Source organism: Pelophylax lessonae (assembly GCF_965119305.1).
Source record: "Pelophylax lessonae genome assembly, chromosome: 4".
NCBI classification, from domain to species: domain Eukaryota; kingdom Metazoa; phylum Chordata; class Amphibia; order Anura; family Ranidae; genus Pelophylax; species Pelophylax lessonae.
The window spans coordinates 288566519-288583852 of NC_138771.1; the positions used below are offsets into that span (position 1 = coordinate 288566519).

The 17334-nt window shown below is 43.5% G+C and overlaps 1 protein-coding gene across 1 annotated transcript in view; it reads left to right on the forward strand.

The window, feature by feature from the left end:
* The window catches only part of LOC309552612 (uncharacterized protein), a gene marked incomplete at both ends in the record, with an annotated part of 398170 nt that overhangs the window by 192481 nt on the left and 188355 nt on the right, over positions 1 to 17334 (forward strand). The window contains one exon of the mRNA XM_082253553.1: positions 5967 to 6093. Coding sequence (XP_082109679.1) covers positions 5967 to 6093 — 127 coding nt within the window. The remainder of the gene's footprint in view (positions 1 to 5966; positions 6094 to 17334) is intronic.

The following is a 17334-nucleotide window of genomic DNA, read 5'->3' on the forward strand; positions in this document are numbered from 1 at the left end:
TATTTCCTCTATATTCTTCCTCCTTCCTGCACAAAAATGGTTCACTATGTACAGCACCTGCTGATCAATCTGGATGGAATTAACAGTGTCTTTGTTAATTCAGCAACAGCCCATTACAGGCTAGGAACTTCCCGTTCCTCTGTGGATTAAGTAGTACATGTGGAGTAAACAGTATCTCCTTCTGCTTCCCTGTCTCCACCTGGCTGCTTGCCTCCCCCAATCCTCCCCCGACTGGCACACACACATGGAGATTCCCTGGGGCAAGCTTGGATGAAGACTTGGCACACCGCGGTCTTCAAGAGAGCACTGTTACAGATGGCAGTCTCTCCCCTCGTTTTGTCCCTGCACAATGCTGATCTACTCACTGTCTCTCCTTGCTCTTCCTGCTGTTTCTCTGGCATGAACCCCTCCAACTGCCTCCTGTAGTAGGATCCTTCCAGGCCAGCCTCTCGAGCTCCAGCCCAAGGTAAACCCTGCTTTCCTGGCAGGGGTCCCCCAAGGGCCACCAACAGCCTTCCTCAACAATGCTTCTCTGTCTTCTGCCCGACCCCCCCCCCCCTTGCTGGCATGGGCCATATCTATTTATGGGCTCCCTAGTTCCCTGCCTGGCCCACTCCTGGGAATTGGCTAAGGGCCCATAAATCTTAAAATAAGCTCCTCATACCTCCGCCCACTAGTTCTAGAACATTCTCCAACAGTCTGGAAACAGGGGGAGGCACCAGAGAGCTGCCAGGTTGAGTTATCCAGCCCTGGCCTTTAGTAACCCTGACCCAGATTGAATATCTCAGGTCTATTCCAGAGCCAGCTATGTTATTCCTACTCTCACTACTAGTAGCACACACTAGAGGGTGCTACATATTGACCGCTCAAAATAAAAGACTTCTACTAGTATGGACCATATATTTATAATTACTTTTACTGTGTGACACTATTCAGATGATGTAGCTTGTTAATAAAAACTATTTTTTTGATTCAGACTTGTGTTATTTAGTTGTTTATATATTTAAACATCTCAAATGAAGTTCAGTGTTCTAAAATTAAAAGTTATTTATGCAAAGCAAGTATGAGTCATGAGTTTAAAGCAAAACACTGGCCCCAGCCTTTTCTTGCTCAGGGGGCATTTTCAATTCCTTAGTGATATAAGCTTGTGGTTGACCTAACTTGCATGTTAGAGTTGTAATTGGATTTAGAATTTATAAATAAACGAATAAGGGTCTCAAATAGCGCTTGCCATTTACATTATGCTGTAAAAGATCTCTTCTTTGCACAGAACTAAATTTTTGCAAGCATGCATGACTGATTCTTTAAAATGTTTTGCTTTCACAGTGTCACTGGTTCATAGAGAATTTATACAGTAAATTCCTGTGGATGCTTGTTTATCATGAAATGATAGGACAAGTTTAATTAAAGAAAAAGTGTCACAAAATATTGATATAATTATACGCTTCTACCATAAGCAAAGGTGAGCAATCACCTTCATCAAGAAACTGCAGAGGGCAGCAAGGAGTTATTGAATCCCAATACTGCCTTTGCCTTGATCATTTAGCTGGTAAAAGTGGTCCTTCAGTTATGTAAAAGCTTCATAGGCTGAAACCTAGGTTGGCAATATATGGGGAATCGTGTAGCAAAATTATTATTGATAAATGTGCACTCATAAAAAGGAATATATACATCACTCAACCATAAAGTTCTTCCATAGATTCCCAAAAAATGACATCTACAAACATTTTTTTGGCTGCAAGGCTTTCCTTTAAAGCAATGGGATTTTGTTTCAGGAGTTGATATTTTTCTTTTTTCCCTTTTGATTTTCTATTTTATTTTATGTTAATGGTGCTTTTAATTATGGGATGCTTAAAGTGATAATAAAGTCTCAGTTTTTTTGCTTAAATATAATAATCATGTCATACTTACTTACTCTGTGCAGTGGTTTTACACAGAGCAGCCCCGATCCTCCTCTTTTTGGGTCCTCCACCGACACTCCTTGCCCCTCCTGTCTGCCGAGTGCCCCTAGAGGAAGCAGCTTGCTTTGGGGGCACCCAAGCCAAGCTGCTGCTCTGTGTGTCCATAGAATGCATTAAGATAAAAAAACTTCTGCCTTTAGAACCACTGTAAAGCTCAGCTCTCACTTGTTACTGGCTGTCTGTTCCTGTAGCTTCCTTTTGTTCAGTGGCGGCTGGTGTATATGGGGCCCCGCCACCCCTATCCATGTGTCCGGCCCCTAATCTACATATGAGGCACCGGATGCATGTAGTTCAATGGGGCTTTTTTTTAACCATGTGACTAGAGCCAGAGGCTCTCACAGGCTAAAAAAAGGGTGGGCTCGGGGGCGCAATGAGGCCACCCAGGCCATCCAGTTGTGTGACAATAGCGAATGAAAATTCGCTATCTTCCCACGGATCCTCCTCCTGGCCAATCAGGAAGCGGGTTTTGAGACCCATTTCCCGATTGGCCAAAAGGAGAAGCCATCCCATTGGGCATGGAGTAGGAGGGAGGAGACACAGAAGACAGGGGGAAGAAGCCGAAGTTGCCACCTGCTGCTGCATCCAGGCAGGGTGAGTGAGGGGGGGGGTCCTGTCCTGTCTCCCCTGTCCTGTCTCCTGTCTCCCCTCTCTCCTGTCTCTCCTGTCTCCCTGTGGTCTGGGGGGGTATGATGTGTGGCCTGGTGTGGTTTGGAGGGGGTGGTATGGTGCGGTCCGTCTGCCGCCCCCCGGCCCATGGAGCACCAGCCGCCACTGCTTTTGTTTGCAATATTCTGCTGCATCGCTTGAAAGAAAGAAAAAGAAAAACTGAGTACAAGAACAGTGTGCACCTAAACAACCTTATGTTGTATCACTCCCATGCACTGCACTCCACTGCTGTATTTTTGCCTAGGCTGACTAGGCCTAGGGCGCCACTTTGCGGGGGGGGGGGGGTGCCAAAAATGGCGCCCCTCCGCATAAAAAAATAGTGCTCCATACATCTTGTTTGCGAGTCCCGCCGCCTCCGTCACTCACCTGGTCCTTGCCTGCCTCCCGCTGCCTCCCACACTTCACACACACAGTCCGGCTTTCAGTAGGGGTGTACGTGCCACAGGGAGGGAGGAACTCGCGCCCCCATAGAGCCGCAGTGAGTGGCCAAACCGGCTGCTCTTCAATCAGTGGGTGGGATGGAGCCTAATGCTCCGCCTACCCTCCTCCACGCGGCCTGTGGAATACTAGCTTCTCCCCGCGGCGGGGCATAGGTCTAAGTCAAGGAGGAGGAGAGAGAGAGAGAGAGAGGAGGACCAGGGAACCCCCAGCCAAGCCAGGACGATCCGACAGCAGGAGCAGGTAGGAACGATTTTAGGTTACCACGGTACCAGTAGTACCACCACTGCTATATTGGCAATTACAATTACTAATTCCATTTAAGTTTTGCAGCAAATATATGTTCAACAAATATGGAGCAGTTTGCAGTACAATGCATGAACTTTCACTGCATGTGAACTGTTAAATGAGTTTACATTGATTTCAGCATGTGCAAAGTACTCCATAGATGCTGAAATCAATGCAAACACATTTAACAGTTCACATGCAGTGAAAGTTCATGTATTGTACTGCAAACTGCTCCAAGCTTTAACCACTTCTGGACTGGAAAATTTTCCCCCTTAATGACCAGGCCATTTTTTGCAATTCAGGACTGCATTACTTTAATGGACAATTACACGGTCGTATGACACTGTACCCTAAAAAAATTGATGTCCTTTTTTTCCCACAAATAGCTTTCTTTTGGTGGTATTTGATCACCTCTGCGATTTTTGTTTATTGCGATATAAACAAAAAAAAGAGCAACATTTTTTTTCACATTATGCTATATATATTCCCAGAAAAAAAAAATGTAAAATCAAAATTTTTCATAATTTTAGGCCAATTTGTATTCTGCTTTATATTTTGGGTAAAATGTCCTCCCCTCTGTAAACTGACCACGGTATACCATGACTGCTGAGCCCTGACACTGTGGTCAGTTTTACATGCCTCCGTCATCTGCAGCCCTCCTGTCCTTCTCTGTCCTCCCTCTCTGCCTGTCTGCTCCTGTGTCAGTGCTCGCCCCCCCCTCTCCTCCTGCTGCTGTAGTTTCATATCCTGTCTACAGTCTGTTTAATAATCCTGTGTGCCCCTGTGTCTGTGTTTTATAAAAATAAGCCATTCTTTACAGGTTTTCAGAGTGCCACTCGCCGCTCACGTGACCCACCGCCTCTCTTCTCCTCTCCCCCTCCCCTCCTCTTCCCCTTCTCCTCCCCTTCTCCTCTCCCACCGACTGACATCAGTGAGGAATCCTTGGCCCTGCCTGCTGCAGGAAGCTGTCAGACGGGAAGAGGAGAGAGCTCATGTGAGCCATGCTCGGTCCTCTGAAAACTGGTTAAGAATGGCTTATTTTTTTTAAACGCATACACAGACACACAGGATTGTTAAACAGACCAGACAGGATGGTATAAAGTGGCTTAACAACCACTTCATAGTGGAAGATGAGATTCCAGGAGGGGGGGGGGATTTGCCCCCCCCTTGCCCCTACCTGCGGACGCCCATGTGACCAATCATATCCATCTTTCCACTGTATATTACCTATACATTAAACCCATCACCTGGCACCATTACCAAGCTCCATGTTTTAACCAGTATCAGTATGTTTCTTAATTTAAAAAAAATTGTGGGGTGTCCACTCTAAGAAAGGTGTCATTTCAGGGGTGTTTATACTGCCCTGGCATGTTTATTTGATATGTTTTATAACAGAAGGGAAACAGTTTTCAATATTTTTGGTCTTTCTTCCTTTATATAATAACATATAAAAAAACCCGGTGGATAATAAGTACCATTAAAAGCTCTATTTGCCTCTATTTTTAATTCTTTACAAACAAGGCATTGCCAATTTATACCAAATGTCCCTGGAAGCAAGTTGAAATTAATCATGCCATTCATCAACAGGCAGTTCTTTGACAAAATGATCAATTTATTTATGTAAATATGAGAATCCCCCCAAGATATACACAAGTTACGCATCAATACCTACTTTCATCAAAATACTTTAACATGTTGATTTCCAAGGGGATATAGACCCAGCCAATTAAACTACTGTCTCACACTAAGAACACCCCTATAAATACCTCCATTGCAAAATTCACCTATAATTTATTATTTATCAATTATTTAGCCCATGCTTAATTAAGTCTACTCAGACTATATATTGTATATGTACTGTATACCGCATATACATATACTTTATATCCATACATTTTTTTCATGCACCCACACTATTGATGATATATCTCTGTAACAGAAATAATACAGCAGGGAGAGGCAAGCTTCCATGTTTGAATTTCTTATTATATTAGTTATGTAAACTCCCATGACATGGAAGCAATACTCTAATTGATAAATCTGCCATATACATCATCCTACTGTACATATTTACACACAAACCACTTTCACACATATTGTTTACTACTGTTAAGACTTCTAAGAGTCTGCTTTATGAGCGACCTCAATGATATGTGTGGATCACAGGTGGATTTACAGGATCTGGTTGGGACACATTCTGTCACAGTCATCACTACTACCACCACTAAAACATGATTATACTTTACGAACAACTGTAAAGACATGGTTTTGGATACTGCATCAAAGATTTTGACATGTTCTGCTTTTGTATTCTGCAGAGAGTTTGGATATGTCCTAAACAGTTACAGTCACATCTAGCTGACCCCTATACTGTTTTGTGTCAACCCTTAGAAAATTATGAAATTCCATTTAATGAATGTCAATGGCCTTTACTATAAAACTAAACATTAAGGAAAAACTGCATAGCTTGACGTCCTTACATTTGATAAAGTGCTTTTTAAATTGACCAGTTTTAATTGCGTTGCTAAGGTATACAATTTCTTAAAGGTTACAACATTTGCAATTACGCTTTAACAACATTTTACCATCTGGCGATATTTTTTTTTCTAATAGAAACAACTAAGTTTCGAAATTGAAGTTGCAGAGTCTCGACTGAAGATATTTTCATCAAAAAAACTGGAAGTGAGCCAATTTGCTGAAAAAAATGCCTTGCAGCAGAAGGTGATAGAAATGAGAAATGGTAAGAAACAAATCTGTTCTGTACTGACAGTTAAGAGAAATAGCGACTTTTATTTTAGTCTTTCACTTTGATTGTTTTCTGCAATTGGCAGAACATTTACACAAGTGAATGAGACAGTTTAACACTCACTGACTCTTATAATAGACAAGTACAAATAACGATATGAGTAAGAAAACATTGCATTTTATACTCTAATCCAGAAATCCCATATATTTTAGCAGTCTGCTGAGTAGAAAAGGGAAAACCTAAGATTTAGGTTCAAGCCAGAGGTAAGTGCTAGAGTGAATGATGATGAAACAAGTTAAGCAAACACAAAAAGTTATTGATATTGCTTTGCTTAGGTGCTTGATGCCACTTCCACGTTGGGGAAAAGAGGTTTTGGTACAACTCTCTTGGGGAAGGAAGTTGATGGCACTGATCTGTTAGGAAAAATCCCTACCTTTATTAGTTGAGCTGAATATGCATGCTACTGCCTTAAAGTGCAAAGAGCAGATGGTATTTACTCTACTGAGCAACATAGCTTATATTACTACTCTATTGAAATGGAACACTCTCTGTTGTAGGAAGATATGTAACGGTACTGCTCTGAGGGTAGAGAGCTGATATTACTGCTCTGCTGGGTCAGATTATTGCTGGTACTACTCTGTTTGAGTAAAGAGGTGATGGTACTGTTGTATGGATAGAAAGCTGATGGATCAGCTCTGTTGGGAAGAATTCTAATGGTACAATGAATCAAAGTGATTGTTCACCAATGCCAGAAGTCTGCCAAGCAAAATAGGTGAGTTGGAAGCTTTGGTGCACAAAGAGAACTATGGTTTAATTGGTGTAGCTGAATCTTGGCTTCATTCTTCACATGCCTGGGCTATTATTATTCCTGGCTATGCTCTCTTTTGGAAAGGCAGGGTAAAACGGAGGAGTGGTGGTGTCTGTCCCTATGTGAGAAGTGATCTCAAAGAGAGTGTCAAGGAGGACCTAGTTGATGGAGAGTGTGATGAGGCTGAAGCATTATGAGTGGAATTGCACACGGGTGTGTGTACTTAAAAAGAAATCATTGGAGTTTGTTATAGGCCACCCAATGATATTGAGGAGGGGGAGTCTCAGCTCCTTGCATAGATAGAAAGGGCTGCAAGGGCTGGGACATTGATAATAATGGGAGATTTTAACTACTATGAGACTGACTGGAGTTAAAGGGCAAACATTTATAAACCTATTACAAGTCAATTTTATGGTACAATTCATTGAGGCCCAACTAGGAATGATACTCTGTTGGACCTCATAATCTCAAACCATGCAGAGTTTAATACACATGTTCATATAAAAGAACACCTGGGTATCAATGACCATAACATGATTTTATTTAATGTATAAGAAGAGCTGCGCTAGACTGATAATAAGCTAGAGCCAACCAGCATCAAACAATAATCCACTTGCGTATGCATAAAACCAACAATGATCATATAGTTGTATATCTTGCAGGCATATAATAAGAGTCCATCAAACAAAGTCCAAACATTATTTGACATTTTCTGTCTTTCATGAATCTATACTGTCTGTTGCTTAAAATATTTTTTTCCAGCAAGAACTCATCTCTCATCTATGTGGTCTTTTAGTAAACTCAAGTATCTTCCCAACAATAAAAGTTAAACCAACAGATCTATAGTTACTTGGTAAAGACTTTGGTCCCTTTTTGAATATAGGCACCACATTGGCCTTACGTCGATGCAGTGGTACTATGCCAGTCATTAAAGAGTCCCTAAAAATTGGAAACAATGGCTTTGAAATTACAGAGCTCAATTCATTTAGGATCCATGGGTGTATGCCATCTGGTCCAGGTGCTTTATCCACATTTATTCTGTCTAAATATTTTTGGACCATATCATTTTTTTTTCATTGTGAATCATTTGGGCCTGTGTCAATACCATCCCCATTATGGCGATGAGCTCCCCCGTGCACCTTTGTATACACAGAGCTGAAGAAGGTGTTTAATAAATTTGCCTTCTCTTTGTCCCCAGTCACCCACTCTAGATTATTTTGTAAAGGGCCTATATTCTCAGACCTGACCTTTATACTATTAATATATTTAAATCATTTTTGGGGGTTTGTTCTACTATCTTTTGCAATCGTTCGCTTTGAATTTTTGCATCTTGATTTAATTTTTACAAATTCTGTTGTAATCTTCGCAACATTTAAATGATGATAGTGTTCCGTCTTTTTTAGATTTTTTAAAAGCTCTTTTCTTATTTTTTATATTTGGTCGTGAGCCACATAGATTTTATTTTTAGCCTTTTAAATGTATTGCCCATGGGAATATACTTTGCATTGAGTTCGCATACAGTTCTGAAGAATTTCCATTTCTTTTCTATGTACATCTATGCCAATATTCCCTCCTAGAAAGCAGCCCTCATCCTTGGAAAAGTTGCCCTCTTAAAATTAAGTGTTTTTATATTTCCATTATAAGCTTGTTGCTTACAGCTAACATTAAATAAAATCATATAAAAGTAAATAACCGCGCTAAGCCAAAAGGGACAAGCAGCAGCTGTAGTGGGAGTCACTATATAGGTAATGTATAAGAAGAGCTGCGCTAGACTGATAATAAGCTAGAGCCAACCAGCATCAAACAATAATCCACTTGCGTATGCATAAAACCAACAATGATCATATAGTTGTATATCTTGCAGGCATATAATAAGAGTCCATCAAACAAAGTCCAAACAAGAGAATGAGGGGGTGTCCAGTGTAAAGAGGAGACCACACACCACTTCTAAGTGCCTAATCCACATATGGTGCCGCATGCATAGAGCTCACGTTAGGCTTACCAGAGCTCACTGGAAATGAGCATAGTGTGCAATCCATCCGCTATTAGGCTGACCAATATCCAAGATGTTTCACCGTACTGCCACCACTGTATCGCTGAACAGATGACCCCGAGCAGATGTAAAGGCCCCTCAGCGTTCCACGTCCCAATAAAGAGAAGGGAGCAATAGCGTAGTACGTATATACAATTTATTTCCACAACGGTTAAAAACACTTACATGAGTAGTAGTAACAAGCGCTTGTAAAATCTCTTGCTGCCGCCCGACTTCGGGGTTGCGTCGTGGTGACGTCAGCACGCCTTCCCTACGCGTTTCGTGACACCTCACGTCTTCCTGGGGATACGGGCGGCGCGCTGACGCACCACATAAATAGCACATAAAGGACCGCCTCTTCCGGTGTCACCCAGAACGAGCGCCACCATTATAACTACTGGTCTACCAATGCCTCAAAGGAATAACATCCTGGGGCATGGCAGAAGAGAAACCAAAGTCACTGAATCTCAGAACCGGAGTCACCGGAAGAGGCTGGACTCGTCTATCTCATAAACCAAATAACAGCAAATCGCAACTCTAAACACAAACAAAAGCAGATGCAAAACTGCCCATGATGCTACATTAGAGGATTAAATAATAACGAGCAGAGTGGCAAATTAAATTAGCTCCGCTATAGGGAAAACAAGCACTTGGGATACCAGAAGCTTGTTCCGCCATCTTGAGCAATGGAAAGAGCCAATTGTCAAGAATAAGTCACGAACCACGATGACTAAAAATTAAATAGGTAAACACCATAAACGTTAAATTCGATAACACACAGGAAGAGCCAATATGTATCCATATAAAACACTAAAATAGTCCACATATATGCAGACATATATTGTAAATGTAAGAAAGCATTTCTAAAAGCTAAAAATAACGACCATTCCCAAATATTGGCAATGATCCCAAATCTGTGTATAGCCACAATGCAGCATCATGAGAGTGAGCATCTAGATACTAAAAATATCAATATAGGTACCTTATATAAATAAGGCCATAAAATATTGGAAATACATATATTTAAGAAATATTATATACTATATAAAAACATAATATATAAAATACAGCAAACTAATACCCAGCGAAGGGAGTATACGTCCACAATGGGGCAACAGAATTTAGGGCAGAGGGGCTATGCCCTAGATCTACAGATGGAAAGCATTCAGGAGTTGTCTATGAATGCGTTCACATCTGTGTCAATATTCAAACCAAAAGGAGTGAAAGTCCTCATCTTGTAGATCCAGGACATCTACACGGTAAGTGTTTTTAACCGTTGTGGAAATAAATTGTATATACGTACTACGCTATTGCTCCCTTCTCTTTATTGGGACGTGGAACGCTGAGGGGCCTTTACATCTGCTCGGGGTCATCTGTTCAGCGATACAGTGGTGGCAGTACGGTGAAACATCTTGGATATTGGTCAGCCTAATAGCGGATGGATTGCACACTATGCTCATTTCCAGTGAGCTCTGGTAAGCCTAACGTGAGCTCTATGCATGCGGCACCATATGTGGATTAGGCACTTAGAAGTGGTGTGTGGTCTCCTCTTTACACTGGACACCCCCTCATTCTCTTGTTTGGACTTTGTTTGATGGACTCTTATTATATGCCTGCAAGATATACAACTATATGATCATTGTTGGTTTTATGCATACGCAAGTGGATTATTGTTTGATGCTGGTTGGCTCTAGCTTATTATCAGTCTAGCGCAGCTCTTCTTATACATTACCTATATAGTGACTCCCACTACAGCTGCTGCTTGTCCCTTTTGGCTTAGCGCGGTTATTTACTTTTATATGATTTTATTTAATGTTAGCTGTAAGCAACAAGCTTATAATGGAAATATAAAAACACTTAATTTTAAGAGGGCAACTTTTCCAAGGATGAGGGCTGCTTTCTAGGAGGGAATATTGGCATAGATGTACATAGAAAAGAAATGGAAATTCTTCAGAACTGTATGCGAACTCAATGCAAAGTATATTCCCATGGGCAATACATTTAAAAGGCTAAAAATAAAATCTATGTGGCTCACGACCAAATATAAAAAATAAGAAAAGAGCTTTTAAAAAATCTAAAAAAGACGGAACACTATCATCATTTAAATGTTGCGAAGATTACAACAGAATTTGTAAAAATTAAATCAAGATGCAAAAATTCAAAGCGAACGATTGCAAAAGATAGTAGAACAAACCCCCAAAAATGATTTAAATATATTAATAGTATAAAGGTCAGGTCTGAGAATATAGGCCCTTTACAAAATAATCTAGAGTGGGTGACTGGGGACAAAGAGAAGGCAAATTTATTAAACACCTTCTTCAGCTCTGTGTATACAAAGGTGCACGGGGGAGCTCATCGCCATAATGGGGATGGTATTGACACAGGCCCAAATGATTCACAATGAGAAAAAAATGATATGGTCCAAAAATATTTAGACAGAATAAATGTGGATAAAGCACCTGGACCAGATGGCATACACCCATGGATCCTAAATGAATTGAGCTCTGTAATTTCAAAGCCATTGTTTCCAATTTTTAGGGACTCTTTAATGACTGGCATAGTACCACTGCATCGACGTAAGGCCAATGTGGTGCCTATATTCAAAAAGGGACCAAAGTCTTTACCAAGTAACTATAGATCTGTTGGTTTAACTTTTATTGTTGGGAAGATACTTGAGTTTACTAAAAGACCACATAGATGAGAGATGAGTTCTTGCTGGAAAAAAATATTTTAAGCAACAGACAGTATAGATTCATGAAAGACAGAAAATGTCAAATAAATCTGATTTTTTTTTTTTTATGAGATGGGAAGTAAAACCTTGGACAGAGTCGTGGCTGTAAACAGAGTATACTTGGATTTTGCAAAAGCTTTTTACTCCGTTGCCCACACATGGCTAATGTGTAAGGATATGTCTACAGGTCTGGAAAAATATGTTTGTAAATGGATAGAAAACTGACTAAAGACTGTATTCAGAGAGTAGTAGTTAATGTTTCATACTCCGAATGGTCTAAGGTTATCAGTGGTGAACCAAAGGTTCAGTGTTGAGACCCTTATGTTTTAATATGTGTATAAATGATTTAGGGTCTTGGATTAACAGTACCATTTCAGTCTTTGCAGATGACACCAAGCTATGCAGTGGAATAACGCCCTTACAAGCCAACCTCAATGCACTGTTCATACATACTAGCAGTGGCGGCCTGTGCATAGGGGGCGCCAGGGCGCCGCCCCCCTACCCCTAAAAAAAAAAACAAAAAAAAAAAACAAAAAACAAAAAAAAAAAACGAACAAATAAAGTTGTACAAAAAAAAATTTGGTTCGCCGGCCGCGCCTGAAGGAACTGGTGGCTGGGGGGGGTGGGGTTACGTCCCAGAAGAGGTGCCGATTGGCTGCCTTCTGGGGGGTAGGGGTGTATCCTTGGCGCAAGTCTTTGCGATTGGACAGCCCCACTTTCTGATATCCTGGCTGTGATTGGTCCAGTCTACAGCCTGGACCAAACATCATCCAGGATATCGCTGACGTCGCAATGGGGGCGGTGCCGGTGCGTGCGTCAGTCACTCACCGTCACCGCCGCCGAGACGAGGGAGAAGGACCCGCCGCAGAAGAGGAAGAAGCTGAGCCGCCCTGCCGCCAGGTAAGTTTGAAGGGAGCACGCACGCTGGTCTCTGCATCGATTGGGGTACAATGCTGGCACTCTGCAATCATTGGGGGACAATGCTGGTGCTCTGCAATCATTGGGGGACAATGCTGTGGCGTTCTGCAAACATTGGGGGACAATGCTGGCACTCTGCAATCATTGGGGGACAATGCTGGCACTCTGCAAACATTGGGGGACAATTCTGGCAATCTGCAATCATTGGGGGACAAAGCTGGCGCTCTGCAATCATTGGGGGACAATGCTGGCACTCTGCAATCATTGGGGGACAAAGCTGGCGCTCTGCAATCATTGGGGGACAATGCTGTGGCGCTCTGCAATTATTGGGGGACAAAGCTGGCGCTCTGCAATCATTGGGGGACAATGCTGGCGCTCTGCAATCATTGGGGGACAATGCTGGCACTCTGCAAACATTGGGGGACAATGCTGGCACTCTGCAAACATTGGGGGACAATGCTGTGGTGCTCTGCAATCATTGGGGGGCAATGCTGGCACTCTGCAAACATTGGGGGACAATGCTGGCACTCTGCAATCATTGGGGGACAATGCTGGCACTCTGCAATCATTGGGGGACAATGCTGGCACTCTGCAATAATTGGGGGACAATGCTGGCACTCTGCAATCATTGGGGGACAATGCTGGCACTCTGCAATCATTGGGGGACAAAGCTGTGGTGCTCTGCAATCATTGGGGGGCAATGCTGGCACTCTGCAATAATTGGGGGACAATGCTGTGGCGCTCTGCAATCATTGGGGGACAATGCTGTGGCGCTCTGCAATCATTGGGGGACAATGCTGGCACTCTGCAATAATTGGGGGACAATTCTGTGGCGCTCTGCAATCATTGGGGGACAATGCTGTGGCGCTCTGCAATCATTGGGGGACAATGCTGTGGCGCTCTGCAATCATTGGGGTACAATGCTGGCACTCTGCAAACATTGGGGGACAATGCTGGCGCTCTGCAATCATTGGGGGACAATGCTGGCACTCTGCAAACATTGGGGGACAATGCTGGCACTCTGCAAACATTGGGGGACAAAGCTGGCGCTCTGCAATCTTTGGGGGACAATGCTGGCACTCTGCAATCATTGGGGGACAATGCTGGCACTCTGCAATCATTGGGGGACAATGCTGGCACTCTGCAATCATTGGGGGACAATGCTGTGAAGCTCTGCAATCATTGGGGTACAATGCTGGCACTCTGCAATCATTGGGGGACAATGCTGGCACTCTGCAATCATTGGGGGACAATGCTGGTGCTCTGCAATCATTGGGGGACAATGCTGGCGCTCTGCAATCATTGGGGGACAATGCTGGCGCTCTGAAATCATTGGGGGACAATGCTGGCACTCTGCAATCATTGGGGGACAAAGCTGTGGCGCTCTGCAATCATTGGGGGGCAATACTGGCACTCTGCAATAATTGGGGGACAAAGCTGTGGCGCTCTGCAATCATTGGGGGACAATGCTGGCACTCTGCAATCATTGGGGGACAATGCTGTGGCGCTCTGCAATCATTGGGGGACAATGCTGTGGCCACTCTGCAATCATTGGAGTACAATGCTGTGGCACTCTGCAAGCATTGGGGGACAATGCTGTGGCGCTCTGCAATCATTGGGGGACAATGCTGGCACTCTGCAATAATTGGGGGACAATGCTGTGGCGCTCTGCAATCATTGGGGGACAATGCTGTGGCGCTCTGCAATCATTGGGGGACAATGCTGTGGCGCTCTGCAATTATTGGGGGACAATGCTGTGGCGCTCTGCAATCATTGGGGGACAATGCTGTGGCGCTCTGCATTCATTGGGGGACAATGCTGTGGCGCTCTGCAATCATTGGGGGACAATGCTGTGGCGCTCTGCAATCATTGGGGGACAATGCTGTGGTGCTCTGCAATCATTGGGGGACAATGCTGTGGCCACTCTGCAATCATTGGGGTACAATGCTGTGGCACTCTGCAATCATTGGGGGACAATGCTGTGGCGCTCTGCAATCATTGGGGGACAATGCTGTGGGCACTCTGCAATCATTGGGGTACAATACTGTGGCACTCTGCAATCATTGGGGTACAATGCTGTGGGCACTCTGCAACCATTGGGGTACAATGCTGTGGGCACTCTGCAATCGTTGGGGGACAATGCTGTGGCGCTCTGCAATCATTGGGGGACAATGCTGTGGCGCTCTGCAATCATTGGGGTACAATGCTGTGGCACTCTGCAATCATTGGGGACAATGCTGTGGCGCTCTGCAGTGATTGGGGACAATGCTGTGGCGCTCTGCAGTGATTGGGGACAATGCTGTGGCGCTCTGCAGTGATTGGGGACAATGCTGTGGCGCTCTGCATTGAAAGGGGCTCACACGCTGAACTCTGCATTGATGGGGGCACGAAACAGTTGCATTGAAGGGGGCACGCACGCTGAACTCTGCACAGTGTTTATTGCATTGAAGGGGGCACAGCACAGTTGCATTGAAGGGGGCATGCACGCTGAACTCTGCATTGTTGGGGCACAGCACAGAGTTCATTGCATTGAAGGGGGCACAGTGTTTATTGCATTGAAGGGGGCACAGCACAGTGTTTATTGCATTGAAGGGGGCACAGCACAGTGTTTATTGCATTGAAGGGGGCACAGCATAGTGTTCATTGCATTGTGGGGGCACAGCACAGTGTTCATTGCATTGAAGGGGGCACAGCACAGTGTTTATTGCATTGAAGGGGGCACAGCACAGTGTTTATTGCATTGAAGGGGGCATAGCACAGTGTTCATTGCATTGAAGGGGGCACAGCACAGTGATTATTGCATTGAAGGGGGCACAGCACAGTGTTTATTGCATTGAAGGGGGCACAGCACAGTGTTTATTGCATTGAAGGGGGCATAGCACAGTGTTCATTGCATTGAAGGGGGCACAGCACAGTGATTATTGCATTGAAGGGGGCACAGCACAGTGTTTATTGCATTGAAGGGGGCACAGCACAGTGTTGCATTGAAGGGGGCATGCACGCTGAACTCTGCATTGTTGGGGCACAGCACAGTGTTCATTGCATTGAATTGGGCATAGCACAGTGTTCATTGCATTGAAGGGGGCACAGAACAGTGTTTATTGCTTTGAAGGAGGCACAGCACAGTGTTTATTGCATTGAAGGGGGCACAGCACATTGTTCATTGCATTGAAGGGGGCACAGCACAGTTGCATTGAAGGGGGCATGCATGCTGAACTCTGCATTGTGGGGGCACAACACAGTGTTTATTGCATTGAAGGGGGCATAGCACAGTGTTCATTGCATTGAAGGGGGCACAGCACAATGTTCATTGCATTGAAGGGGGCACGCATGCTGAACTCTGCATTGAAGGGGGCATGTACACTGGTCTCTGCATTGAAAGGGGGCATGTACGCTGGTCACTGCATTGAAAGGGGGCATATACCATCTCCTGTACCATGACCTGTGACATGCCTATACCATATCTGTGCCATGCCTGTACCATCACCTATGCCATGCCTATACCATCACCTGTGCCATGCCTGTACCATCACCTATGCCATGCCTATACCATCACCTGTGCCATGCCTGTACCATGACTTCAAAGTCACGCAATTTTTTACTGCCTTTTTTTGACGCGAAGCAATACCTATTACATTTTTCTTTTTGCGCCCCCCCCCCAAAAATTTTGAGCACCAGCCGCCACTGCATACTAGGGGGAGTACAACTGGGGGAATCAATGGTGTTTAAGGATCTGGGTGTTTTGGTAGATCATATTCTTAACAATAGCATGCAATGCCAAGCTGTGGTTTCCAAAGCGATATAAGTTCTTTCTTGTATCAAGAGAGGTATGGACTCCAAATCATTAGTAAGACCTCATCTGGAATATGCAGTTCAGTTTTGGGCACCAGTTGACAAAAAAGGATATCGGGGAACTGGAGAAGGGGCAGAGAAGAGCAAACAAACTGATAAGAGGCATGGAGGAGCTCAGCTATTAGGAAAGATTAGAAGAACTGAATTTATTTTCTCTTAAGAAGAAGAGATTAAGGGGGGATATGATCAACATGTACAAATAAATAAGTTGCCCATATAGTGAACTGAGTTATTCCCTTTATGGCTATCACAGCTATCATACGGCTTTATGTCTGGAGCAAAAGAGATTTCATCTCCAAATATGGAAAGTTTTTTTTTTCAGTAAGAGCTGCGAAAATGAGGAATAGACTCCCTCAAGAGCTGGTTCTGGCCAGCTCAGTAGATTGCTTTAAAAAAGGCCTGAAATCTTTCCTAAATATACATAATATAACTGAAATTTATAGGTAAAGTTGATCCAGTTGCCTCTTCGGGGGTCAGGAAGGAATTTTTCCCCTGCTGGAGCAAATTGGATCCTGCTTTGCTGGGGTTTTTGCCTTCCTTTGGAACAGCTGTGGGTATAGGATTGTGTATTTGGAATTGTATGCTATTTTTTTTTTTTTTTCCCTTTTATAGGTTGAACTAGATTGATTTTTTTCAACCTGACTAACCATGTAACTATGTAACTATATGTACAGCTCAGGGAACTAATGGTACTGTTGTTCTGGGCAAGAAAGCTATACCTCTGCTCGGATATAGGCAAAAAACTGATGGTACTACTCTGCGGGCAGAGAGGTGATGGTACTGCTCTTTTGGGGAAGATTGCCAATTGTATAATCAACTGGGGCAGAGAGGTGATGGTGTTGAAATACATTGTTCATGTACAGTATTTTTGTACAAAAAATACAGATATTGTCT